Genomic DNA, 27,069 nt, shown 5'->3' with positions numbered 1-27,069 from the left:
ACCGTGAATTTCCAGATGTTCAAGCTGGTTTTAGAAAAGGCAGAGGAACCAAAGATCAAATTGCCAACATCCAATCGATCACCAAAAAAACAAGAGAGTTCCAGAAAAACATCTATTTCTGCTTTATTGACTGTGCCAAAGCCTTTGACTTTGTGGATCACAATAAACCGTGGAAAATTCTGAAAGAGATGGGAATACCAGGCCACCTGACCTGCCTCTTGAGAAACCTATATGCAGGTCAGGAAGCAACAGTTAGAACTGGACATGGAACAACAGACTGGTTCCAAATAGGAAAAGGAGTATGTCAAGGCTGTATATTGTCACCCTGCTTATTTAACTTATATGCAGAGTACATCATGAGAAACGCTGGACTGGAAGAAGCACAAGCTGGAATCAAGATTGCCGGGAGAAATATCAATAACCTCAGATATGCAGATGACACCACCCTTATGGCAGAAAGTGAACTAAAAAGCCTCTTCATGAAAGTGAAAGAGTAAAGTGAAAAAGTTGGCTTAACGCTCAACATTCAGAAAACGAAGATCATGGCATCTGGTCCCATCAGTTCATGGGAAATAGATGGGAAACAGTGAAAACAGTGCCTGACTTTATTTTTTGGGGGCTCCAAAATCACTGCAGATGGTGACTGCAGCCATGAAATTAAAAGACACTTACCCCTTGGAAGGAGTTATGACCAACCTAGATAGCATATTCAAATCAGAGACGTTACTTTGCCAACAAAGGTCCATCTAGTCAAGGCTATGGTTTTTCCACTGATCATGTATGGATGTGAAAGTTGGACTGTAAAGAAAGCTGAGCGCCGAAGAATTGATGCTTTTGAACTGTGGTGTTGGAGAAGACTCTTGAGAGGCCCTTAGACTGCAAGGAGATCCAACCAGTCCATTCTAAAGGAGATCAGTCCTGGGTGTTCTTTGGAAGGACTGATGCTAAACCTGAAACTCCAGTACTTTGGCCACCTCATGTGAAGAGTTGACTCATTGGAAAAGACTCTGATGCTGGGAGGGATTGGGGGCAGGAGGAGAAAGGGACGACAGAGGATGAGATGGCTGGATAGTATCACCGACTCAATGGACATGAGTTTGGGTGAACTCTGGGAGTTGGTGTTGGACAGGGAGGCCTGGTGTGCTACAATTCATGGGGTTGCAAAGAATCGGACACGACTGAGCGACTGAAGTGAACTGAACATACAACTTTAAGTTTTTACACTAAGCATATATTTCTATATTACCTATGTAATTAAAAACATTTAAACAAAAACAGATAGGACAGAGAAAAAAAAAACAGTAGGGTGACAGGTTTAAATTTAACCAATAATTACATTACATGTAAATATACTAAACCAGGAGTCTGCAAACTATAGCCTATAGCCTATTTTTTTAAGGTCTGTGACCTAAGAACCCTTTTACATTTTTAAAGAATTATAATAAATGAATAAACAAGACAAAACAAAGACAAAATTGTATGAATGAAACTGCTAAGTGATATATTTCATTTCAGTTCTACCAAAGAGGGAACCTTAAATACTAGTTACTTTCGGTCAAACTGAACATTTACAGTGCCTAACTTTGCTTTCTTTTTTTTCTTACCTTGCCAAGACTTTCTTCAAGGGATTCTTTAGATTCAAAGAAAGATAAATGCCTGCTAAAATATCCAAACAACTTCGAATAGTGGGATCACATGTGCCATTTTTATTTGCCTTCTCCAGTAAGGGCACAATCTATAATCAAAAAAATTCAAAGTTATAGTAATTTTTTTCTAATATCAAGTATAGCAAAGTAACATGGATTCAAATACTTTAAGTCTCAATTTTAATGTGTAATATTTTCCACACTACACTGTTTTAAACACCTATTTCAATATTTATTAACTTTTTTAAACCATGCCCCCAACACTCACTCTACCCTCCAGACCCACCTTCATTGAAAATTACTGACTTGTTAATGGCTTAAAGTACAGGAATTCTGTAGCATTACTGAAAACCAATGATACATCTAACTGCTTTCCAAAAAACACTATGCAAGTTCAAATGATAAATCCTAATATCAAAACACTGGTCAGGACAATTTTTACATTTTACATTAACTTTTTAATGCATCTGCTAAAAAGTTTTGAAGATCCAGATCGACAGAAATATTTTTTTAATTTATCTCCACCAAAAAGGTATACACTATTGTCTCATCATCCTACCTATATACAACTCCAACAGTGGTAAAGCCTCAATATAGCTTACATTGCCACTTTGAATAAAAAAAATCATAAAATGAATAGAAAAAAAAATTCCTATTCTTTAATGATACCTCAGTATGAAATAATTAGGAGCCTGGAGAAGGAAATAGCAACCAAATCCAGTATTGTTGCCTGGGAAATCCCATGGACAGAAGAGCCTGGCAGGTTACAGTCTATGGGGTACAAAAGAGTCCACAGGACTTGGCGACTAAACAGCAATACATGTATATATAAGGATGATTCATTCTGCTGTACAGTAGTAGTAACAAACATTGGGAGCATATATATATTCCAAATGTAAAAAAATAATTAGGAGCCAAAAACTATCGGTTAATTTCAGGACTTCTTGGTGGCTCAGTTGATTTTAGAAGCCCATAATAGCATGATAACCTCCAGGATGCATCCATGAACATCAGATCAGCCTTACCTGTTTAACATAACGGATCTGTGACACTCCATCAGTGAGCTGTACACAATGCAACAGCAAAGAAGCTAGATTTTTCCCTTCCACATCAGCCAAGGCTATATAAAACAAAACACAACAAAAATTTCTTCGGTGATTTCACCATATATAGATAAGAGTTTATCTTTGTTATGTGTTCTATAAAATTTAAACATTTATAAACAAACAAAACCCAGGAGAACTGAGACTGAAGACAGATGTTTAAGAAAACCATTTTATATCCAAAACTGAATGTAAAGAACATGGAATAATTAAATGGAGATATGGAGTCCCAGAGATAAATAAACCATCTGCAACCTAGAAAAGAGATAAACAAGTCAGAAATCACTTACATTTCAAAGTTTCAAGGTCCTGATGACAAACGGTCAATGAAGTAACTTGTGTTTCTTTCTTCTTCTTTACACCCATTTTAAATAGAATTAACAGTAGTCGCTACAAGAAAGAAGAGTTTTAAGACACTGCTTAAGGACTTCCCTGGTGGTCCAGTGGCTAAGGCTCCATGCTCCTAATGCAGGGGCCTGGGTTCGATACTTGGTCAGGGAACCAGATCCCGCACGCCACAACTAAGAGTGCGAATCTGCAATGAAGATCAAAGATCCTGCGTGCTGCAACTAAGATCAGCACAGCTAAACAAACAACAAATACATAAATAAAAAAAGAGATGGTCTAATGCACTGAAGAACTCTGTGTGTTGACATTTGGCGCCAGATAATTCTTTGCCACAGGGTATCATCCCAAGCACTGTAGGACATGGCCTCTGCCCACTAGATAGATGCCAATAGCATCCTTCCTCTGCTGCTGCTGCTGCTGCTGCTGCTAAGTCGCTTCAATTGTGTCTGACTCTGCAACCCCACAGACGGCAGCCCACCAGGCTCCCCCGTCCCTGGGATTCTCCAGGCAAGAACACTGGAGTGGCCTTCTTCCTCTAAGTTGTGGCAACAGAAAAAGGTCTCCAGTAATTGCCAAATGTCCACTGGGGAGCAAAGTTGCCACAGGCTAAAACTACTACCCTAAGGATGGCTGTTTTGAAAAACTTTTTTTAGACTCAAGAAGAGTTTATTACTGTCTAAGGTTACTTTTACCTACCCAGTCTTTGTATTTTAAATACAGCAAACCTTCATTTTAAACAAATAAACCACCAAAAAAAAAAAAACACAACAAATAAACCAGGACGGCTTTTCAAAAATATAGTAGGCCTACCTTATCTCTGTGACTTCTTGGATTGACAGATCAGGAGGTATCCTAACAAGCTGTATCTTGATTTCTGAAAAATATTTGATAAAGGAAACTTTCATGTACTATCCCTGTGAGTTTGCTTTCAGCTAACAGGATTCACAATAGGCTGAACAAAGCTACTCAAAGGATACACACTCAGAGTACCACGTGGTCTGAAGACAAGTCGCTAGGGAAATGCCACATGGGGCTCTCTTCTTGAGGATTTTTAGTGGTGTTTATCATGTAGACATTGGAGGACATAACACAGTGAATTAAGAAAAGACACAGAGCTAGGAGCATCCAACAGAGTGTTGGATGATAGAATCAGGATTTAAAAAGTGACCAATAAACTGGAATAAACTTACCAAGATGAAATAGAAATAAATGTAAGATGCTGCTTTTGGATAAGAACAATACAGTACAGGATTTATAATACCCAGAAATACAGGATGGGGAGAAGGTAGGAGAGATAAAATGTGATTTGAAACAATTCAACATGTGGTTTGTGAGCCACAAGCCAATAGTACAACATGACTTAAAAACCACATTACAAATCAGCTAGACCAACGGATGGTCATCTTCACAGGTCAGGGAATGTATGGAGCATTAGGTGCTATGCTAGTAGCCATATCTTAAGGAGCCATAGCAAATGATGGATCTTCTAAGCTTCCCTGATAGCTCAGTTGGTAAAGAATCTGCCTGCAATGCAGAAGACTCCAGTTAGATTCCTGGGTCAGGAAGACGTGCTGGAGAAGGGAGAGGCTACCCACTCCAGTATTCTTGGGTTTCCCTTGTGGCTCAGCTGGTAAAGAATCCACCTGCAATGCAGGAGACCTGGGTTCAGTCCCTGGTTTGGGAAGATCCCCTGGAGAAGGGAAAGGTTACCCACTCCAGTACTCTGGCCTGGAGAATTCCATGGACTGTATAGTTCATGGGGTCGCAAAGAGTCAGACACAACTGAGACACTTTCACTTTCCAAGGAACAGCCAGATTTCTGAAGGTCCTGGAAAGCACTTCCCTTCAGAAAACAGTTCAAACCAAAGGTGTTTGGCCTAGAGAAAAAAGGACAGGATGAGTGCCTTAAAAGAGCTGCTGTTGGAAGACTGATTGGGAGAAAGAGGAATAGATTTTATTCTGTAGTTTTTGGGGTTTTTTTTCTTTTTTTGGCCACATTGCTGCACAGCTTGCAGGATCTCAGTTCCCTGGACCAGAGATTGAACCCAGGGTCACAGCAGTTAAAGTGCTGAGTCCTAACCAATGGACCACCAGTGAAGTCTCAGATGTCTTCTGTCTTAGATGGCTATAGAACTAGGAGATGTCAGTGCAAGCTTCAGGGAGGCCAATTACAGCTTAATACAAAGGAAGAAATCTATGGTTCAATTATAAAATGAGCTGCCTTTCAGAGAACTTTCCAACACTGAGAATATCCAAACAGAAATTCAATGAACCCTTTTAACTTGGATCCCTACAATAAACTCTTAATTGGTCTCCAAACTTTCATCCTGCTTCTGAAGAGTCCATTCTTTTCACAGTCATCAAAGCAATTTTTTTTTCAAATATAACTATTCTCTTGCTTAAAAATTTCTAAGGGCTTTCATTTATACTTAGAATAAAACATAAATTTGAGACTTTGGCCTTCAAGGCCCTAAATAACCTGGCCCTTCCTTCCTCTGCAGTTCATTTCAAATCAATCTTCTCTTCACCATCTAGGTGACTTTGTATGTCCTGATATCTCTATTGTTAGGCTTATTCCACCAAATCTTTGCAAGGCCAACTCCTCACCATTCAGGTTTCTTCCCAAACATTACCTCTTCTAAGAAGCCTTCCATGGACACTATTTAAAATTCCACCACTTCTACTCACATATAGGTCATTTCTATTGCTTTATTTTCTTTATAGCACTTACTACTACCTGAACTTACAAGAAATTGTTTATTTGCATATATGTCTCCCATAGTAATAAATTCAATGAAGGCAGCAGTTGAATCTGTTTTATTCACTGTTTTAATCATCAGTTCCCAAAACAGTGCCTGGCATATATCAGGTCCTTAAAATTTTTTGATGAATAAACTAATGAGTTAACAAACATTTATCAGTGATGTACTAAAAAGGATGTGTACTTTTAACAGCAGAAAAGTGGACTACTTGTCATCTTAAGTAAATTCGATATCCAAGTGACAAGCTAGTCCTGACACTGAGGAACCTATGGTCCCTCTGCAAAGTAAGAAATTAACACAGCAGTGAAATAGGAAAACGCACTTAACAGAAAATGGTAATAAAAATGGACACTGCTAGAAAGGCATCGACAAGGTAAAAATTTGAAAAGCGACATGATTAAATCAAGGGGAAGAGCACTAGGGAACACTTCCCAGGTAAGTCACCAATATACAAAGCTTAGAAGGGACAGAAATAGGCAAATGGGGAGACGATTCTGTGATGAATGGTGAGCAAATCTGCCGCAGAATTTTATCTTGGAACCCTTAAGACTGCACAAAGAGGTTTGGTGCTTATGCGTGCTCAGTGGATGCCCAAACGTTTGTCCTCCCAAGAGTGGAAAATCTCGTGCCCACCTTAAGGCACTCCTTAAGTGGCCAGAAGATGCTCAGTAAATTACACTCCTCCTGCACCCCACTGCCTGCTTCCCTTATGATTGCTGTTCCAGTGAAACCTACACCTTTCTGGCTGACTCCCACAAACATTCTGCGGACAATTTCCCAACCACGTGGAGTCTAGGGAATGACAAGTGGCGGGGGTGGGGGGGTGGTTAAAGTGCTATCTCCATGGAGACCTAAGCTTCCGGAAATCAGGTTCAAGACCGCCAAATTCTCGCGTAACTATAGAACGGGAATTGATGTGCATCCCTGGCTGCCCTAGTAAAGTGCCCGAGCGGTAGAGAGTCGCGCACTACCGCGGCTCTGGCAAAGAAGATGCCTGGAAGCCAAACCTCGTGCCCGTGAGCGTCTGAGAAGAGTCGCAGCAGTCAGGATGAGTCCCGGAAGCTGGTCGAGTTCTACGGTGTCTCGGTAGCTCACAACGTGGTCTGTAGTCGATTACCGGGTCCGGGCGAGGAAGGGAAGTAATTGACGTGGAGGAAGCATCATCGCGAGAATTGAGCCAGGGCGCTCCTCCAATCAGGAGTTCAGATAGGTGTTGATGTCACCGGGAGCCGGCGCTAGTGAATTTTGACTCTACTTTAAAGAGAGCGCGGAGTGCTTCACCCACTGCCTTGGCTTGACCAGGCGCCGCTCGCCTCCTTCCGTTTAGGGCAGTTCTTACTGTGGCCTCCACACCCCTGAGTGCCTGAAAAGCACTTTTGCCTTAATCCAGACGTTCCACCCTCCTCCCACTCCGCCTCCTCAACGCAGAAACAGAAAACTGCCTCCGGGCCGCTAGAACGGAAGCCTAAAGACTTAAGAGCCTATGAAATGGGGTACGGGGTGGGACGGGCAGTCCCCTGAAACTACTGTTTGAACTTTGGCTAAGATGAGGAAAGGATGACAGCCCTCTCCGGTATTCTTGCTGGAGAATTCCATGAACAGAGGAGCCTGGCTGGTCTGCAGTCCTTGAGGTTGCAAAGAGTCTCAGGTGACGAACACGATAACCACGTTTTATCAGATGGTTCAGACCTTTAAAAAATGCATAAATAAAATAAGTAGGTGCCAACTTTTACTGTATCATCACGGACTCAATTGCCATCAGTTTAAGCCAAGTCCAGGGGATAGTGAAGGAAAGGGAAGCCTGGCTTGCTGCAGTCTTTGGGATCGGAAACAGTCAGACACGACTTAGCGACTGAACAACAACCTCTACTCTAGAAGCTGGGGAGGGGGCTGGTGGGGATGGTTAAATAAAGAAATAAACACTGAGGCTATCTATATTCAAGTGCAGTTAATTTTGGAAATATTGATAAACATTGAATTTCCCCACACCTTTAGCCAGGTTAATGATTTCAAGTTTTCGGTCATGACTTTTCTGAATTTTATCTCACCTTCTTTTATTCTTCTTTGTAATTTTATCACGTGTGTATGTATTGCTAAATATATCTTATTTTGTTTGATTTTGAACTTTATTTATGGAATCGGCTTGTTTTCTCCAGAACTTTGCTTCGCTCACCGTTGCTTTTGGCATCCACAGAAAAGCAGGTTCCTATAGTTATTTCATTCACGTGCCAAGTCGCCTCAGTCGTGTCCAACTCTTTGCGACCCCATGGACTAACCCACCAGGCTTCTCTGTCCATGGGATTCTTCAGGCAAAACTACTGTAGTGGGTTGCCGTTTCCTTCTCCAGGGGATCCCACCCAGGGATTGAACCAGAGTCTCTTATGTCTCCTGCGTTGGCAGGAGGGTTCTTTACCACTAGTGCCACCTGTTCCATTGTTTAATAGACCACATTTATCCATTCTCCTCTCGAAATTTGGATAGGTTCCAGCTTTTCCTCTAACAATGCTGCTGTGAACTTTCTTGTATGTGTCAGCTGATGAGTGTATGTAGAACTTTCTCTACATCAGTTTTTTTTTCTAATTTTGATTGGGACTGATAATAAGAAATGCATTATGCCTAAAACAACTACACCTGAATACTCATACATTGTAACTGCAAGAAAAATTTCTTGAACTGTTTATTACTGTAAAGGAGCTATGTGCTCTAATATTTTGTGTCTTTTTTTTTTAAGTTGTGGTAAATACACATAAGAAAATTTACCATCTTAACCATTGCTTTTTAAAAAAAGAAGAAAGAAAGAAAGAACAGCCCCAGGGTGGAGCCACTAGCCCCAAACTTCATTGCAAACCAAGACTTCATTGCAGTTTCAGCCTGTCTCAAGAATGGAATTTCTAAACAGCACTAGAGAGGTAACCTTACCTGAAACAATCTGTTCTTTTCCTTTATTGTTAACTTCCTTGTCCCACATCATTTCTATAGAAGCTTCCCATTTTGTACCACTTATGGAGTGCCTTCCTATTTACTAGGTGGGATGCTGCCTGATCCATGAATCATTGAATAAAGCCAATTAGATCTTCAAGTTTACTTGGTTGAATTTTGTATTTTAACACCTTTTTCAAGTGTCTCCCTTTTTTCAGTATATGTTTCCAGGTCACTGAAATTAACTTCATAACAATCTGAATTCCAGCCCTTTTTAAATTTTGGCCCAACCATTTGAAAGTAAGGGGCAGACATTGTGCCTCTTCCCCACAAAATTAGAGCATGAGCTTGGAGACAAACAAACACAACAAACATGTATGTGAAAAGGCAGTAACTGCCATTGAGAAGATAGGAAATAGAATATGAGACTGGACTGTGGCGAGATTTGTTGCCATTTTAAGCAGAGTGGTCAGGGTAAGCCTCCTGGAGTAAAGATTTATAAAATTTCTGTGTGGAGGGAACAGCCACTGCAGTGATATCAGGCAGGAAATTGGTGTGGAAGAACCACAAGGAGGCCAGTGTGCCTGGAGCCAAGTAAGCAAAGGTTCATGTTATAGGGGATGAAACAAGGGAGTTCCATTATGTAAAGTCTTACAAGGACTTTAAGTGAACTAGGGAGTCATTTTGAGCAGGAAGTGATAGGATTAATCTACAAAGAGCCACTGGATCTACTTTGTTGAGACTGGACTTTAGCAGAAGTGGGAAGACCAGTGAGTGAAGAGGCTATTGCTATAAACTAAACAGGCAAGATGCTGGCGGCTCAGATCAGAACAGTAGCAGTGGAATGTGTGAAGAGTGGACAAATTCAGGATATGATTTAGAAGTAAGCCAACAGGATTTCCTGAAAGATAAAACAGGGTATGAGGAAAAGAAGAATTAAAGATGATTCCAAGATTTCTGATCTGAGCAACTGGAAGGATAAAGTTGCCATTCATAGAGTGATGGGGCAAAAGTTTGCTTGGAGTGGGTTTGAATGGGTGTAAAAGAGACTGGGAGGAAAAGAACTGACAATGATGAGATCAAGCAGAGACAACTCCAGTGCTTCTAGTATACAGGGGCAAATAAATGGAGTGGTAACTTTAGGGGAAATAGAGGCAAAAGAAAGCTCAGGTTTTAAAGACTGAAAGAGTAACATGTTTGGAAAAGAGCTTTTTTGTGTGTGTGTGTGTAGTCACCTTGCACTGCCAGCTTGTAAGTGCTTACTCAGTCATGTCCGACTCTGCGACCCCATGGACTGCAGCCCACCAGGCTCGTCTGTCCATGGAATTTTCCAGGCAAGAATACTAGAGTGGGTTGCCATTTACTACTCCAGAAGATCTTCGAACTCCAGAAGGGTTCGAACCCACATCTTTTGCACCTCCTGCTTTGACAGGCAGGTTCTTTACTGCTTGCACCACCTGGGAAGCCCAACTTGAGACTATTTTAAATTCTCTGCTTGAGATTTTTCAGAACATAGCATGAATTTGGGCTATGAACCATTTTTAAGTAGCTATATATTTTATTAGTAAAAACTTACTCCGTGGTAATTTTTGAAGACTCAGTAATCCTTAATATATAAAAGTATAAAAGAAAACACATAAGTGGTACCTTATTGTGAAAGTGTGGGCTACATAAAATCATGAAAATTTATTAGTATATCTAGGTTTTAAGTGTAGTTTAAATATGTACCTGTTTAAAGCAGGTGCAAATTCCCTCAATTAGGGAAAGGAATATTTTTATAGTTATTTAGTGTTACATTGGAGAAGACAATGGCACCCCACTCCAGTACTCTTGCCTGGAAAAATCCCATGGATGGAGGAGCCTGGTAGGCTGCAGTCCATGAGGTCGCTAAGAGTTGGACACGACTGAGCGACTTCACTTTCACTTTTCACTTTCATGCATTGGAGAAGGAAATGGAAACCCACTCCAGTGTTTTTGCCTGGAGAATCCCAGGGATGGGGGAGCCTGGTGGGCTGCCGTCTATGGGGTCACACAGAGTTGGACATGACTGAAGCGACTTAGCAGCAGCAGCAGCAGCAGCAATGATACGTTTTCATACATAATGATTTTTTAACTTCTTTTATATTTGAATAATTAAAATTTGACCTTTTAAAACCACAAAAAGGGATTTAATTGCCTATTCATTTAATACTTGTTCATAAACTTCACTCCAATTGTGGGTATCTCCTATAGGTGTTGTTTTCCATAACCGAAAATCATAATAGTCTATCAGTCACCACATTCTAAAAAAGTATACTTTATGATAAGCTGCCAGCAATGCATGGTGATTTATGTAATTAAGGAATCCCTCATAATAATCCCTGTTTAATAGTTTCATGTGTAAAATGAAATCCAAAAGCATATACTAGAGCTATGAATATGATTTATTGTTTGTTAATATATTTTGTTCTTTGTTAATATAATAAAAATGTTATTTGGTAATATAAGTTTGTCCCCAAGTCAATGAAAGAAAGCATTCTTTACTTACCTATTGATACATAATAAATGATTCCTAAACTTAATGTCTAAAACACTATTGTGCTGTGCTTAGTTGCTCAGTCATGTCCAACTCTTTACCACCCCATGGACTGTAGCGCACCAGGCTCCTCTATCCATGGGGATTCTCCAGGCAAGATACTGGAGTGGGTTGCCATGCCCTCCTCCAGTAGATCTTCCCAACCCAGGGATCGAACCCAGGTCTCCTGCATTGCAGTCAGATTCTTTACCATCTGAGTCACCAGGGAAGCCCATAAACACTATTAACACTTATTATCTCTCAGTTTCTGTGGGTCAGAAATTCAGCAGCTGCTTGGCTCAGTCCTTCTGGCCAGAGGTCTCTAATGAGACCCTAGGGTTAGAGGATCCATTTCTAAGATAACTTAATTCAGTGGTGCTTGTTGTTAACAAAAGGCCTTAGTTACTCCATGTGTGGGTCTCTCCCCCGAGCTACTTGAGCATTCTCAACACAGTAGCTGGCCTTGCCCAGAAAAAGCAAGGTAGAAGCATCAATGGTTTATATGGCCCAGCCACAGAAGTCACATACCATCTCAACAATACAGTACTGATTACAAAGGTCAGCCCTACTCATTGTACTGGTCATTGTAAGAAGGGACTACACCAACAGATAAATGCCAGAAGGCCAGTGTAATTGGGGGGCCACTTTAGAGGCTAGCTACCACTGTCTATAACACATCTGCAAATTTTTCTCAATACTTAAAATACACTGACTAATGGATCACAAGTAAGAAACTATTTATGAGTTGTTTGATTATAATTTCCACAATAGACCTTGTGGAAACCCTTAAATGTTCTTGTATGTGTTTTTACAAACTTACTTGCCTTTAATGACATACATTCTCATAGAAGACAGCCACAGAATTTAATCATAAGGTAGGTTTACCAGATGCACAGGGCTTCATGGGGCATGGATGTCAGCAGCCCTCATACCAGACTGGCTGACAGAGCAGAAGCCAATCAAAATGATCCAATGGGTCCTAGAGGAGAATGACCAGCTGATCTGCCATATCGTATCAGAACTAAAGCCTGGCCAACAAGTGCATCCAGTACCAGCATGTGTTACATACAAATCTCATTTATTTAGCTACCATCAGAGATGACAACCCAACCAGTGCTTCAAAAGTAATGGCTGTTGTGAGGAGTCATTGAATGTAATTATTTCCTATGAAGTAGAGACAGAATCTTTTACCATCTTTACTGCTTAAAACATAAATGCAGCTTCTGTGACTCTTTAAAAAAATGTGAAGAAAGCCACTGAATTAACTATGCTCAGTGTAAATATTTATTTTAATAATTAAGCAAATTCCCTTAAAAATAAAAAAATCTAGGTTTATTATGCATAAGGATTCTGATCTTATCCCTTCCCTCCTAAGAGCACATATTGGCTGTCTTCTGTGTACTCTTTCTTTCCTTCCCCGTACACCAGGCTCCAATTTATGAGACCTTCTCAATATTTCCTAAAAGCACTGATCTTTCATGCATTGTACTGTGCTGTCTGCTCAGAAGGTCTTTCTATTTCCACCCAAGAAACTTGCTCACACTTCAAAGATCCATCTCACATATCACCTCCTCAGTGAAATTTCGTGTGTGTGATAGAGAAATTCTTGTTTTTTTCTACCAGTTTTGTCTCGGCATTGTCACTTTGTCTCAGCATTGTCACTTTGTTGAGACATGCCAGTTATTTGTATCCTTGCCAGTCTTCCTACTAATTTATGAACTTTTCCAAGACAGGAACCATTTTTAGGTCCTTGTTGACTAGTACAGTGCCCTGCGTAACTCACCAAATACTTGTTCAGTTCAGTTCAGTCGCTCAGTTGTGTCTGACTCTTTGCAACCCCATGGACTGCAGCATGCCAGGCCTCCCTGTCCATCACCAATTCCCGGAGTTTACCCAAACTCATGACCATAGAGTCAGTGGTGCCATCCAACCATCTCATCCTCTGTCGTCCCCTTCTCCTCCTGCCCTCAGTCTTTCCCAGCATCAGGGTCTTTTCAAGTGAGTCAGCTGTTCGTACGAGGTGGCCAAAGTATTGGAGTATCAGCTTCAAGATCAGTCCTTCCAATGAACACCCAGGACTGATCTCCTTTGGGATGGACTGGTTGGATCTCCTTGTTAGCTTGGGATAACAGACCATCAAGTTCTTTTCCTGTTCATGTGCAGTGATGCTTACTTTACCACTATGTGGCAGCAAACTACAGAATTATTTTTGGCTTTCAATAAGTTCAGCCAGGATGAATGCTCACCAAATGTCAACAGTGATTTTTCTGGAGGTGAAATTACAGGGGGCATTCACTTACCAAGTTGTTTATTTCAGCACTATTTGAATGATAGCGTGTTGTTTCACGTGGATTACAGAATTCATCCAGAAAGATATATAATATTTACAAACAGATTTTAGGTGATTAACTTTCTACCCAGGAGTATGTTAGAAAAGCTTGTCAGCTCAGTTTAAAAAATATATTTATTTTGAAATACAACATTCAAATAGAAAATTATTTTGTTTATAAAAATTGCTCAATATTATGTTTTTAAAACTCATATTGGTGCATATAACTTTTTTTTACATAAATCACATATTTAAGCTTTAAAAGAAAATTTCAGTGAGTAATTTAAAAATTAGGTGACTCAGTGGTAAAGAATCCACTTGCCAATGCAGGAGATGGGGGTTTTATTCCTGGGTCAGGAAGATCCCATGGAGAAGGAAATGGCAACCCACTTCAGTATTCTTACCTGGGAAATCCCATGGACAGAGGAGCCTAGAGGGCTAGAGTCCATGAGGTTGCAAAAGAGTCGAACATGACTTAGCAACTAAACAACAAAATCTCTTCCGAGGAGCAAACTTGTAGATACCTACCACTGTTGCTTTGGGACATCTGGAGAAGAAATCCCTAAGACAAGAAGGGATGGAAAGCTTGATTTAAATTTTAAGAGAGTAGGACTCAGCTGGGTCCTGCGAGGGGAGAAAACAAAGTTTGTAAAACAGAATTTCTTGGAGAAGGTAAAGATTGTGGGTTTTTTTTTAACTATAGTTGATTTACAATACTAATTTTAAGAGTACAGAAAAGTAATTGATTTAGTTATACATACATGTTCTTCTTTTCCAAATTCTTTTCTGTATAGGTTATTACAAGGTATTGAATATAGTTCCTTGTGCTATACAGTAAGTGCTTGTTGTTTCTCCATTTTGTCTGTAGTAGTGTGTATTTGTTAATCCCACATTCCTAATTTACTCCCCCCCTTCCCCTTTGGTAGTCATAAATTTGTTCTCTTTGTCCATAGGTCTGTTTTATAAATAAGTTCACTTGTATTATTTTTTAGATTCCATATGTAAGTGATATTATATAATATTTGCCTTTGTCTTACTTCACTCAGTATGATATTCTCTAGGTCCATCCGTGTTGCTGAAAATGGCAATATTTCACTTTTTATGGCCAAGCAATATTCCATTGTGTGTGTATATGTTCATACACACACAAACACACACATACACCACATCCTCTTTGTGTATTCATGTGTCAGTAGACACTTAGGCTGCTTCCATATACCTGTGTACTATTCCCTATTCATATTTCCTGTGTCTAAAGTGAGAATCCCTGGACAAGTTCTTTCAGCCATGAGGACAGAAATTGACTAGTTTGGGGTAATGTTTTGGAGATATATTGTTCAATACTCCAAATACCCTTTTTCAGCTGTTCTACTTGTGGAACATAGTAGAAGTACCTTTGAAAGGAACTTGCTGCTGCTGTTGCTAAGTCACTTCAGTCGTGTCCAACTCTGTGCAACCCCATAGGTGGCAGCCCACCAGGCTCCCCTGTCCCTGGGATTCTTCAGGCAAGAACGCTGGACTGGGTTGCCATTTCCTTCTCCAATGCATGAAAGTGAAAAGTGAAAGTGAAGTCGCTCAGTCATGTCTGACTCTTAGCGACCCCGTGGACTGCAACATATCAGCCTCCTCCATCCATGGGATTTTCCAGGGAAGAGTACTGGAGTGGGGTGCCATTGCCTTCTCCGTTGAAAGGAACTTAAATGGTGTTAAAAAATGACTAGGAGGCCCAGTCAATAGAACTCAGGGCAGGCTGATTGAGTACAGCAGTAGGTGAGAGACAAAAATTGGAGATGATTTCTAGGATTCTGGTTCGAGTGAATACACTGTAGTGGTCCTATTCCTCTGGAAGGACTGAGTTGAAAGCCTGCAGAATAGCTGCTTGGAGCATTTTGGGGTATGAGTAAATATAGTTATGTTCTATAAATAAAGGGCAGGGAGGAAACCAGAGTTACTCAGCAGGGTTGGGAATAGAATGCACTGTGTGCTGGACATGGCTGTAAGTCATATGCAACTAGCAAGCACCTTTTTGGGCTTCCCTTGTGGCTCAGCTGGTAAAAAAATATCCACCTGCAATGCAGGAGACCTGGGTTAGATTCCTGCATTGGGAAGATCCCCTAGAGAAGGGAAAGGCTACCCACTCCAGTATTCTAGCCTGAAGAATTCCATGGACTGTATAGCCCATGGGGTCACAAAGAGTCAGACACCACTGAGCAACTTTTACTTCACTTGAAATATAGTTAACACTCTTGCCCCTTTCAGTCAAAGCCCAGTTCACTTCTGTGGGCACTCCTGTTAGAAAGTCTACAAAATGGGGCCATTCAACTTTATTTTTAAATATCATGCAAAATAGTGTCTCCTTTCAACTGAATGCTCCACCCTAGAGTCTCATGGTACCGGTTCTCTGGCCACACACTAATGTCAGCACTTACAGCCTACTTTGCCTAGAGTTACGTTGCCAGAGCTTTTGCCTTCTTTGGTCAGAATTGGCTTAGGACATGGTGATGCTCTCCCTGCCTGAGGGAGGAGGGACTTGAGCAAGGAGAGACCAGGGAAGGTCAGGTCTATAATAGTAATATCCGGCATTAATGGACACTCAACACAAGCCACACCTCTTCTCAGCCCTTCACAGAGGAGAGCTCTCTTAATCTCTATACAACTGTATTAATATCAGCTAATTACTGTCTCCATTGTGCAAATGAGAAAACTGACTTTTCTTGAGGTTAAGAGAAAGGATTGAGTCAGAGACCCAAGTGTGACGCTTTACCACTGACTAAGTAAGCTAACTTCTTTCATCCTGTTTTCTCATCTTTTAATAATAGCTAGTTTCCTACATTGCTGTGGTACGTAAATGAGATTGCACATGGGAAGTGCCTATCTGGGTTTCTGGAACAGAAAACATGTTCAATAAATGGTCTGTTATTTTTTCCCACTCACACTTGATGGTCAACCACAAACCCTCTTGGGCTCACTGCCTCTCACTTAATTTTCAGCACCCCCAGTGGTAGGCTGAACAAAGATTCCCCAAAGAGATCCATGTGGTAATCCTGGGACCTGTGAATGTGTTATCTTATGTGGTGAAAGGGACTTTGCAAATGTGATTAAATACAGGATTTTTGAGATGAGATTATTGTGGATTTCCAAGTGACTTCTATCACAAGAGTCCTCAGGAGATGGAGGCAGGAGGATTGAAATCAGAAAAAGATGTGATAACACAAACCGGGGTTAGCATGATGTGTTCTGAAGATGAAGGAAAGAGCCACGAGCCAAGGAATGCAGGCGGAAAGAAAGAAAAGGAAAGACAAGGAACACAACCATGCTGACACCTTGATTTTTAACTCCAGAAGACCCATTTCAGGCTTCTGACCTGCAGGACTATATTAAATGAGTGTGTGTTGTTTTAAGCTACCAAGCATGTAGTATTTGATATAGAAGCAATAACAAACTAATGTACTCCCTAACTGAAAAAGAGGGTGGATGCCAGGTTCTGTTTACTTCAGGGTCCAGGCCAGACCCTCTCCAGTGTACTCGCCTGGCCCGCTGCCCTCAGCCCCTTAGCTCAGACAGCCTTAGGGCTAGTGAGACTAATCCCTGTGCTGCTGGGATTTTTGTGTGGTGCTTTTTTTTTTTTTTTCTTCTTAATTGAAAGAATAGATTTTGAGGAGAGAAAAGACATGGAGCAGAGAAGTATAGAATTGAAAACGAATACAAGTGCAAGCTGTTTTGTTAGCTGTTTTTTAACCACAGCAAACTAGTACTGCTGCTGCTGCTGCTGCTAAGTCACTTCAGTCGTGTCCAACTCTGTGCGATCCCATAAACGGCAGCCCACCAGGCTCCCACATCCCTGGGATTCTCCAGGCAAGAACACTGGAGTGGGTTGCCATTTCCTTCTCCAATGCATGAAAGTGAAAAGTCAAAGTGAAGTCGCTCAGTCGTGTCCGACTCTTAGCGACCCCGTGGACTGCAGCCCACCAGGCTGCTCCTTCCATGGGGTTTTCCAGGCAAGAGTACTGGAGTGGGGTGCCATTGCCTTCTCCGCAAACTAGTACAGACAGACCCAATACAATATATCACAGTAAAGTTTCAAAAATCAAGGTGCTCCCTGAGAAAGGCTGAAAGATTCAGTCTCTGGACTTTGAAATTTAGGCTGCGGGCCCTGTTTGGGGGTAGATCCCTGGGTACCTAGCACCATCCACGTTTGCAACCGGATCGGAACAGGAGAATGGCCGCTTGGTCCAGCGGTAGAAGTGGAGGCAGTGTTGGATATCCTGTGCCATATGACCGCTGAAGTTCCTTCCCTCGTTGCAGCGCCAGGTTGGGGCATACTTCCTAACAAACTCCTTCCGGCGTGGGGCTGCAGTTCCTCTAGGTCGTATTTCTGCAGCCCACCAACAGTGCATTCCAACCGGAGTGCTGCACATCTCCTAAGCACATGTGCGTTTTATCATGGTCGTCCGGACTCAGGTGGTTCCTATGCGGCCAGGTCTGGCTGACATCTGCGGTCTCCTGGGGGAGACCTAAGCCTATCCCAAACTTTCCTGACTTGTGTGGCACTCGCCTCTGCCTGTGCTCAAAGTTTGATGTGGGAATGGGTAAATTCAGGCAGTGAGGGTCCATCTCATAACAGCGTGAAATGTGTGTCCAAACCCGGCTACCTCTTCCATGTCTGGTAGCCCACCCAGGTGGGCGGGAGTTGAGGATTCTCAGAAGGAATAAACCATGCTGTCTGCACCCCAGCACGCAAGAAACCTTTGTGCTGTTCTCAGGGGGAACATACCTCCAAGGGTCCTACAAGAAAAGGAATTACTGCCCAGCCCAGGAGTCTGGTTTAGACTAGCTCCTCACTACCTATGGGACAACATCCTAGCCCCCTATATTCAGAGCTGTCCTGTACTAGGGAGGAACGCATGTGGTCCCTTCAGCTAGACCCCTTCCCCCAATTCCAATCATTTTCAAGTATTCCTTAACCCAGACCTTTAGAGCAGGCAGAGCTGGGATTCTCATTTTACTGATGGAGAAACATTCAAATGGAACAAATGACCAGTGTGCAGTGGTGCTGGTACTTAGTCCAGGGTTCCTTCAATTATATTCCAAACTCTCCTTTTTATATGCAAATGAGGCCAACTGTCTCGGTGACACTTTCCTACAAAATGAAACAATGCCATAATAATGAGGTCTTGGGAAATTAATGGTACTAAATGAGTAATTTGGGTTTAATGTTAAATCCTGGAGTAGGTGACCCAGAGCCAGAAAGAGTGGCTTTCTGAATGTCTGGTGGCCAAATGACAATGTAACTGCAACAACAGGGTACTGATACTATCATCACAGGAAAGTCATGCATGCCCCAGAAGCTGAGTGAATGATTTGAGTGTGAGCTCTGACTTTTAGGGCCTGAAATGACAAAGATAAAATGTTAAGTCTCCAAATAAAGGTCAGAGGTTTCCACAATTATTTCTGCTTAGTGTGAAGAAGCTCATAGTTTACAGTGAAAGAGCTCCTTTATCCATTTATGCAATGAATATTTATTAAACGTTGTCTTAAGTCAGTTCCCCCAGGAAACAGATTCTAAGCAGAGATTTGTGTAAAGGAGAGTTACTGGCAAGTACTCTTGAGAACAGCCCTGGCAAGGGCTTGAGGGAAACAGAATCGGTCAGAAAGTGTTGAACTGCGATGAATTTACTACAGGGGCCTTAGGCAATCCTACTGGGCGCTCTGGAGTTGTTTGGAAGGGACAGAGCTTCTGTCCTCCATCGAGCAGTTATTAGATCAGGTAGTGAGCTGTCTGTCGCAGCTGAGACAAGCTGCATGGAGGGGACAAATGCCTCAGCTCCTCCTGTGTTCTGGGCACTGTGGGATGGTTTGTGTTAGTCACTCAGTCATGCCCGACTCTTTATGACCCTGTGGACTGTAGCCTGGGAGGGTCCTCTGTCCATGGAATTCTCCAGGCAAGAATACTGGAGTGGGTAGCCATTCCCTTCTCCAAATGATCTTCCCGACCCAGAGATGGAACTTGGGTCTCCTGCACTGCAGGCAGATTCTTTACCATCTGAGCCACAGGGAAGCCCATGCCATGGTCTAGTGATATGATGTTGAACCAGACAAGGTCTCTGCCTTCAAAGGTAACTATGAGGGCAGAGTTAAAAAATAAGCAAAAACAGTATTTAAGAAAAAACCAGGAAATAGAAAATTATCTTGTAGTTAGAAACTGTATCCCATAAACTTAACAAAGAAAAATCCTTGCCTTTTATTGATGGCAATTAAAAGGTTGAAATATTTAGAGTGAAAAATCAATTCACTCTCTGCTGATAAAAAAAAAAATTGAAGAAGAAATAACAGTCATCCAGGAACTGTTCTAGAGAAGCTTGTATAGTAAATGCAATTGAAGCCACAGGAGATCACTTTGGTATTCATCTGTAATGGACAGTGGATCCCTTCAGCCCTGTCCAAGAATAGGTGATGGGCCTTGATCTCTATGCTGAGGCCTGCAAGTGGTCTCAGCTACTGGAAAAGAGGGCTGCCTTTGCAAGTAGGGGTGTGCAGCTGTTGGTACTGATTCAGCTCCTGTCGGCTTGGTGCCCCGACCCAGTCCCGTTCTCCCAGCCATCCTCTCCCTTATGTTGTTTTGTCCCTCTTCTTCTTCCACCTGTAGAATCTTTATTTCATCTCAGAGAAAAGCGCTTGCCTGTTATCCCAGTCTGTTACTTATAGTATGACAATAAACTCTGTTCTTGAGCCCTTTAGGGTCTAAATATTGGAAATGAACGAAACAATTTCTCGGCCATGAGTTTCAGAAAAATCATGTGGACCTTAAAAAGCCGAAAATTGCCTTCCTTGTCCCTGGTTGAGCTATGGTGTCCATTCCCTGAAGCAGGAGGAGTGGAATTGTCCTGGCGTTTTGGGTATGGGCAGAGGACCGTAATAGAGGTACCTGTGGACAGTGCTAAACCCTGTTCAGAGCTTCAGATGCTCCCCTTCAAATGAACATCTCTATTTGGATGCCCTGCTTCAAACTCTTATTTCTTTTTGTCTTGTTTCAGAATTCTCTTGAATTCTCCTGAATTCTCCATATAGCTTGTTTCCTAAAGCGGCAAAAACTCTGAAGATCTTTCTTTCCCTTGAACTCCATTCCCAGCTGACTAGTCACCAAGTTCTAGATAGTTCCATATCTGCAATAACTGTCCTAATACAAGACACAGCTAACAACCTCCTTACCCCAGCACCACTGATGTTCTGAACCATATAATTTCTTGTGAAGTGTCCTGTGTATTGTAGGGTGTTTAGCAGCATCCCTAGTCACGACCCACTAGATGTCAGTAGAACCCTTAGTTGTGACAATTAATGTCTCTGTACTCCTCCTGAGCTGGGCCATGTTGGAGGCAAAAGGAAAAATCTGTGCCCTATGTACACTTCTCAAAATGTCCTCTCATATTTTGAACTAAGTGCAAAAAGTTAAAGTTATACAATAACAAGAAAACTGAATTTACTCTTTGCTAATGTGAAATTTGAAGGAAAAAAAAACAAAACTGAAAACCATTCCAGAGATACTTTACAGTGCCCGGTACAAAATGAAAAGACAGGGCCCCTTCTTAAATTATGAAGAATTCACACTGATAGCAGAACAGTGAACAATTGGGGAGCCCTCTCTAAGTGTAGGGTCCCTCTGCATGTGAGGCCCTGTTCACCTGCACAGTTCCCATACCCTTGAAGCCAGACCTGAACCTCATGTTACCCAATCAGCCTGTTGGGAAATATGACAGCTGTGGGGCCCTGGGAACCTCAAGCAGATTGGAAACAACTGTTTCCATTGCACAATAACACACAGCCCTAAAACAAACAACACTGTGACTTTTTGGCATTCATTTTGATTTTTTCAAAATGTTACATTAATTTGACATATTATTTATCTTGGGTTCTCAAGATTTTAGCACTCTCTTAAATTTTGTACCTGAGGTGAGTTCCTTCTTAATCTCAGTCCCACTATGCTGCTGCTGCTAAGTCGCTTTAGTCGTGTCCAACTCTGTGCGACCCCATAGACGGCAGCCCACCAAGCTCCGCCGTCCCTGGGATTCTCCAGGCAAGAACACTGGACTGGGTTGCCATTTCCTTCTCCAATGCATCAAAGTGAAAAGTGAAAGTGAAGTCGCTCAGTCGTGTCCAACTCTTAGCGATCCCATGGACTGCAGCCCACCTAGCTCCTCCATCCATGGGATTTTCCAGGCAAGAGTACTGGAGCGGGGTGCCACAGCCCCGCTCTAGGCTTTGTCGAATGTTCCCTGATGGCTCAGCAAGTAAAGAATCTGCCTGAGACACAGGTTCCATCCCTGAGTTGGGAAGATCCCCTGAAAGAGTGCATGGCAACCCACTCCAGGATTCTTGCCAGGAAAATCCCATGAACAGAGGAGCCTGGTGGGCTCCATGGGGTCACAAAGCGTCGGACACAAGTGAAGTGACTGAGCACACTCACCTGCTGATTCAGAGCAGTAAGTCTTAAACTTGCCCTGCATCAAAATCACCTGCAGGGCTTGTTTCAACACAGATTTGTGGGTCCCAATCTCAGAGTTTTTGATTCAGTAGGTCAGGAGTGGGGCCTGAGAACTGGCATTTCTGAGTTGTCAGGTAATGCTGAAGTTGCTGCTCCAGGACGCATGGAGAACCACTACTTTCGAGCCTTCCTTTCTGTCACACCAGTGAGAATGATATTTCCAAAATCCAAGGCACTTCTCTGCTTGAAACCCTTCAGTGGTCTCCATGCCCTATAGAATATAACACATGCTATTTGCATGGCATATATTACTTTGATGGTCCCCCTCCTGCGCCTCCTACACAATTCTCTAGTAATACAGGACTGGATAACTTATTAAGTATCCTTTAATATTCAAATCATCTCTCATCTTTATAAGCCTCTAGATTGAGTTATGTGTTTTTTCCTTGTCATCTCATTGAACATTTTGTATACCTCTTCGTTAGTACTGAGCTTTATATAAACTAAAGTCTACCCCATCAGAGAGCAGAATCCTGGAGGACTGGAATTATCTTTATTCCTCTAGTCCCTGCTCTGTGCTGTGCTTAGTCGTTCAGTCGTGTCCAACTCTTTGTGATCCCGTGGACTGCAGCCCACCAGGTTCCTCTGTCTATGGGTAAGAATACTGGAGTGGGTATGCCCTCCTTCAGGGGATCTTCCCAACCCAGGGACTGAATCCAGGTCTCCCACATTGCAGGTGGATTCTTTACCATCTGCGTCACCAGAGAAGCCTTGCTATAGTCTGCTGCAAACAAGTGCTCCAACAGCATCTAAAGAACTGAGCTGGACCTACCCAAATGCTATCCTGTTATGGTGGAGTAAAACAAAGAGGAAAGGCTACCACCTCAATTGACAGCTAGAGATTTAAGTGTACAGGGAAGCACAACAGGGAGTCACAAGAGTCTTGAGGTTTAAGAGTCTGGCAAACAGTTTTCTAAATGTCTATGAGAGTCGAATTTTTTTTAACGGAGAATCAACCCTTAATGTATAATTGGTTACCTCTAGATCCTATTGTTAGCAATCCCATATAAGCTGTGAAAGACAGAAGCTAGGGAAAAACATTTGAAATGTTGGTTAGAACCAGTAAGAAACACAGTCAGAAAGAAAGAGCAGCAGTAGAATAGAATGATCTAGAATCACAAGGATAGGAAAAAAAGCACACAAGAGAAACTATTCTTAGATCCAGAGGAAAAGTCTTTTTCCCCCACTAAAAGGTAATTTTTATAATGCTAAACTTCTTTAATATCAATATCATTAAGTATCTTTAATATCATTAAAGAAGTTTAACATTATAAAAATTACCTTTTAGTGGGGAAAAAAACTTTTCCTCTGGATTCTATTACATTGTATTACATTGAATATATTTCAAGAAATCACTTGACTTCATTGCTTTAAAACAAGTTTAAGAATCATTTTATAATACAAAAGATCAACACTGAACTTCAAAGTAAGGAGCTACCGTATGAATCAATTTAAGTGAAATTTGTTTGGATAGTTGGCTCTTGAGGTCATGGAAAAAGGATGGGAAAATGAAGTTCATAGTACCTCAAAGGAAAAAGTGATCTGCAATCCAACATGGAAAATGTTAGATGTCCTCTGGGACAAAGTAAACCAAAATTCTGGCTTAAAGTTATTACCATCAAACTTAAAGACAGAAGGCCACATGGCAGTGCTTCAGATTTCAATAATATATCTGAGAAAAATGTATTTGTATTATATTCCCAATAAACTGATTTCAATCATATACCTTTGATGTTTTCCACACTTTTTAAAATATACTCATTTTTGTTAGGGAAATTTGAATATAACCTACCTCATTGGAAATCATGATAGTATGTTTCTGGAATAAGACTGTGCTTCAAGGAAGGACTTACTACCCAGGCTGCTGGGAATTCAGTGACCAGACAGTGTCCAGTTGACACTCCCATCAAGGTTTCCTGAAACTGTTTGCCACACCCAAGCTCACATCCTTCCATCTGAGTATTGATCAACTGATGGCATTCTTAGTATATGTGTGGTCTTTGTGGGACAACTCTGACTGGGGCTGTATTTGTTCTCTCAGACTCCCCCTGGCATTTCCTGAGCCTTAGTGGAGCCTACATCACCATTCTTACTCCAATCCTACATCCTCCCCTTTCCAACCAGAAGTTGGTCCCTAATAGATATGCATGTCAAGCTCCATCTCAGCTTCTGCTTTCCTAAAATTAAGTGCAGTGTTCCAAAGAACAGCAAGGAGAGATAAGAAAGAGTTCCTAAGTGATCAATGCAAAGAAATAGAGGAAAGCAATAGAATGGAAAAGACTAGAGATCTCTTCAAGAAAATTAGAGATACCAAGGGAATATTTCATGCAAAGATGGGCACAATAAAGGACAGAAATGGTATGGATCTAACAGAAGCAGAAGATATTAAGAAGCAGTGGAAAGAATATACTGAAGAACTATGCAAAAAAGATCTTCATGACCTAGATAATCACAATGATGTGATCACTCACCTAGAGCCAGACATCCTGGAATGCGAAGTCAAGCAGGCCTTAGGAAGCATCACTACAAACAAAGCTTGTGCAGGTGATGGAATTCCAGTTGAGCTATTTCAAATCCTAAAAGATGATGCTGTGAAAGTGCTGCATTCAATATGCCAGCAAATTTGGAACACTCAGCAGTGGCCACAGGACTGGAAAAGGTCAGTTTTCATTCCAATCCCAAAGAATTCTCAGCAGTGCCAAAGAATGCTCAGACTACCACACAATTGTACTCAACTCACACACTAGTAATGTAATGCTCAATATTCTCCAAGCCAGGCTTCAATAATATGTGAACTGTGAACTTCCAGATGTTCAAGCTGGATTTAGAAAAGACAGAGGAACCAGAGATCAAATTGCCAACATCTGTTGGATCATGGAAAAAGCAAGAGAGTTCCGGGAAAACATCTACTTCTGCTTTATTGACTATGCTAAAGCCTTTGACTGTGTGGATCACAACAAACTGTGAAAAATTCTTAAAGAGATGGGAATACCAGTCCTCCTGACCTGCCTCCTGAGAAATCTGTATGTAGGTCAAGAAGCAACAATTAGAACTGGACATAGAACAACAGACTGGTTCCAAATTGGGAAAGGAGTACATCAAGGCTGTATATTGTCACCCTGCTTACTTAACTTCTATGCAGAGTACATCATGCAAAATGCTGGACTGAGTGAAGCACAAGCTGGCATTAAGACTGCCAGGAGAAATATCAATAACCTCACGTATGCAGATGACACCGCACTTACGGCAGAAAGTGAAGAACTAAAGAGCCTCTTGGTGAAAGTGAAAGAGGAGAGTGAAAAAGTTATCTTAAAACTCAACATTCAGAAAACTAAGATCATGGCATCCAGTCCCATCACTTCATGGCAAATAGATGGGGAAACAATGGAAACAGTGACAGACTATATTTTTGGGCTCCAAAATCACTGCAGATGGTGACTGCAGCCATGCAAATAAAAGATGTTTGCTCCTTGGAAGAAAAGTTATGACCAACTTAGCGTATTAAAAAGAAGAGACATTACTTTGCCAACAAAGTCCATCCAGTCAAAGCTTTGGTTTTTGCAGTAGTCATGTATGGATGTGAGAGTTGGACTATAAAGAAAGCTGAGTACCGAAGAACTGATGCTTTTGATCTGTGGTGTTGGAGAAGACTCTTGAGAGTCCCTTGGACTGCAAGGAGAGCCAACCAGTCCATCCTAAAGGAAGTCAGTCCTGAATATTCATTGGAAGGAGTGACATTGAAGCTGAAACTCCAATACTTTGGCCACCTGATGCGAAAAGCTGACTCATTTGAAAAAAAAAAACCCTGATTCTGGGAATGACTGAAGGAGGGAGGAGAAGGGGACAACAGAGGATGAGATTGTTGGATGGCGTCATCAACTCAAGGGACATGAGTTTGAGTAAGCTGCGGGAGTTGGTCATGGACAGGGAAGCCTGGCAGACTGCAGTCCACGGGGTCGCAGAGTCGGACACGACTGAGCGACTGAACTGAACTGAATAGGTATGCATGTCAAGCTCCATCTCAGCTTTTGCTTTTGTAAAACCAAGTAGATGATGCAAAGAGCAGACTCATTGGAGAAGACTGATTCTGGGAAAGATTGAAGGCAGGAGGAGAAGGGGGCGACAGAGGATGAGATGGCTGGATGGGATCATCAACTCAATGGATGTAAGACTGAGTAAATTCTGGGAGATAGGGAAAGACAGGGAAGCCTGGCATGCTGCAGTCCATGGGATCGCAAAGAGTCTCATTGAACTGAGCAATTGAACAACAACGACAAGTGGAGACAAATATTAACCATATTATGAAAAAAGACGTTGTGGTTCTTCCCCTCCTTACTACTCAAACAAGAGCTAGAAGATGATAGATGTAATTGATAAAAACTATCTGTCTACGTCTATGTCTATATTTATACGTTTCTACTCTGCAGTCATTATTTTCATATTTTCTAGTCTCTAAGAAATTCCATCTAATGCTGAAGAAAAATGTTGATAAGGCTAGAACAGAGGAAACACTGATTTTAGTGATGGGACAAAGAAGCAAGAGGCTACATCGGCTTTTGTGAGACAGGAGAAGATACATAGCGAAAAGTTTTTCAGACTGTAAAGGTGATTAAGCTATAAGCTGGCATTCCAGACTTTCCCAACACAGGAGACAGCGTGGTGCGAGACCTGAACACGTGGAATGATCGACACCTTTGGTGTAAGTCTTTAATCTGGCAACAGCCTCTCACTTTCAGTCTTTCTGTAGACCCGTCTCTGTGTGTAACACTCTTGACTCTACTAATTTTTCATCTGGGTTAACTCCTTGTCTTTCATGTCTTTGTTAGGACATTACTTCCACCAGGAATTCTTTCTCCACTCCCTGAAGAC

General features: G+C 41.7%; 1 protein-coding gene and 1 pseudogene across 4 annotated transcripts in view; one reads left to right on the top strand and one right to left on the bottom strand.

Annotated features, from left to right (window-relative positions):
* Positions 1 to 7,006, bottom strand: part of THADA (THADA armadillo repeat containing) — a 327,908-nt gene extending 320,902 nt beyond the window's left edge. For 2 of the 4 annotated variants that reach the window (XM_012172732.5, XM_042246242.2), the window contains exons 1-5: positions 6,867 to 7,006; positions 3,908 to 3,971; positions 3,040 to 3,139; positions 2,672 to 2,766; positions 1,605 to 1,735 (exon numbers count right to left, since the gene is read on the bottom strand). In XM_012172732.5, coding sequence (XP_012028122.3) covers positions 1,605 to 1,735; positions 2,672 to 2,766; positions 3,040 to 3,115 — 302 coding nt within the window. In that variant the 5' untranslated portion in view covers positions 3,116 to 3,139; positions 3,908 to 3,971; positions 6,867 to 7,006. The remainder of the gene's footprint in view (positions 1 to 1,604; positions 1,736 to 2,671; positions 2,767 to 3,039; positions 3,140 to 3,907; positions 3,972 to 6,866) is intronic. The other 2 variants (XM_012172738.5, XM_060412225.1) reach the window with 1 other exon arrangement.
* A 5,239-nt stretch (positions 7,007 to 12,245) lies between these two features.
* Positions 12,246 to 12,483, top strand: LOC121819163 (SS18-like protein 2; annotated as a pseudogene).
* Positions 12,484 to 27,069: the final 14,586 nt, after the last annotated feature.

Source organism: Ovis aries, chromosome 3 (assembly GCF_016772045.2).
Source record: "Ovis aries strain OAR_USU_Benz2616 breed Rambouillet chromosome 3, ARS-UI_Ramb_v3.0, whole genome shotgun sequence".
Classification (NCBI taxonomy): domain Eukaryota; kingdom Metazoa; phylum Chordata; class Mammalia; order Artiodactyla; family Bovidae; genus Ovis; species Ovis aries.
The sequence above is the reverse complement of the archived record's forward strand: the minus strand, read 5'-3'. Positions and strand labels throughout refer to the sequence as shown.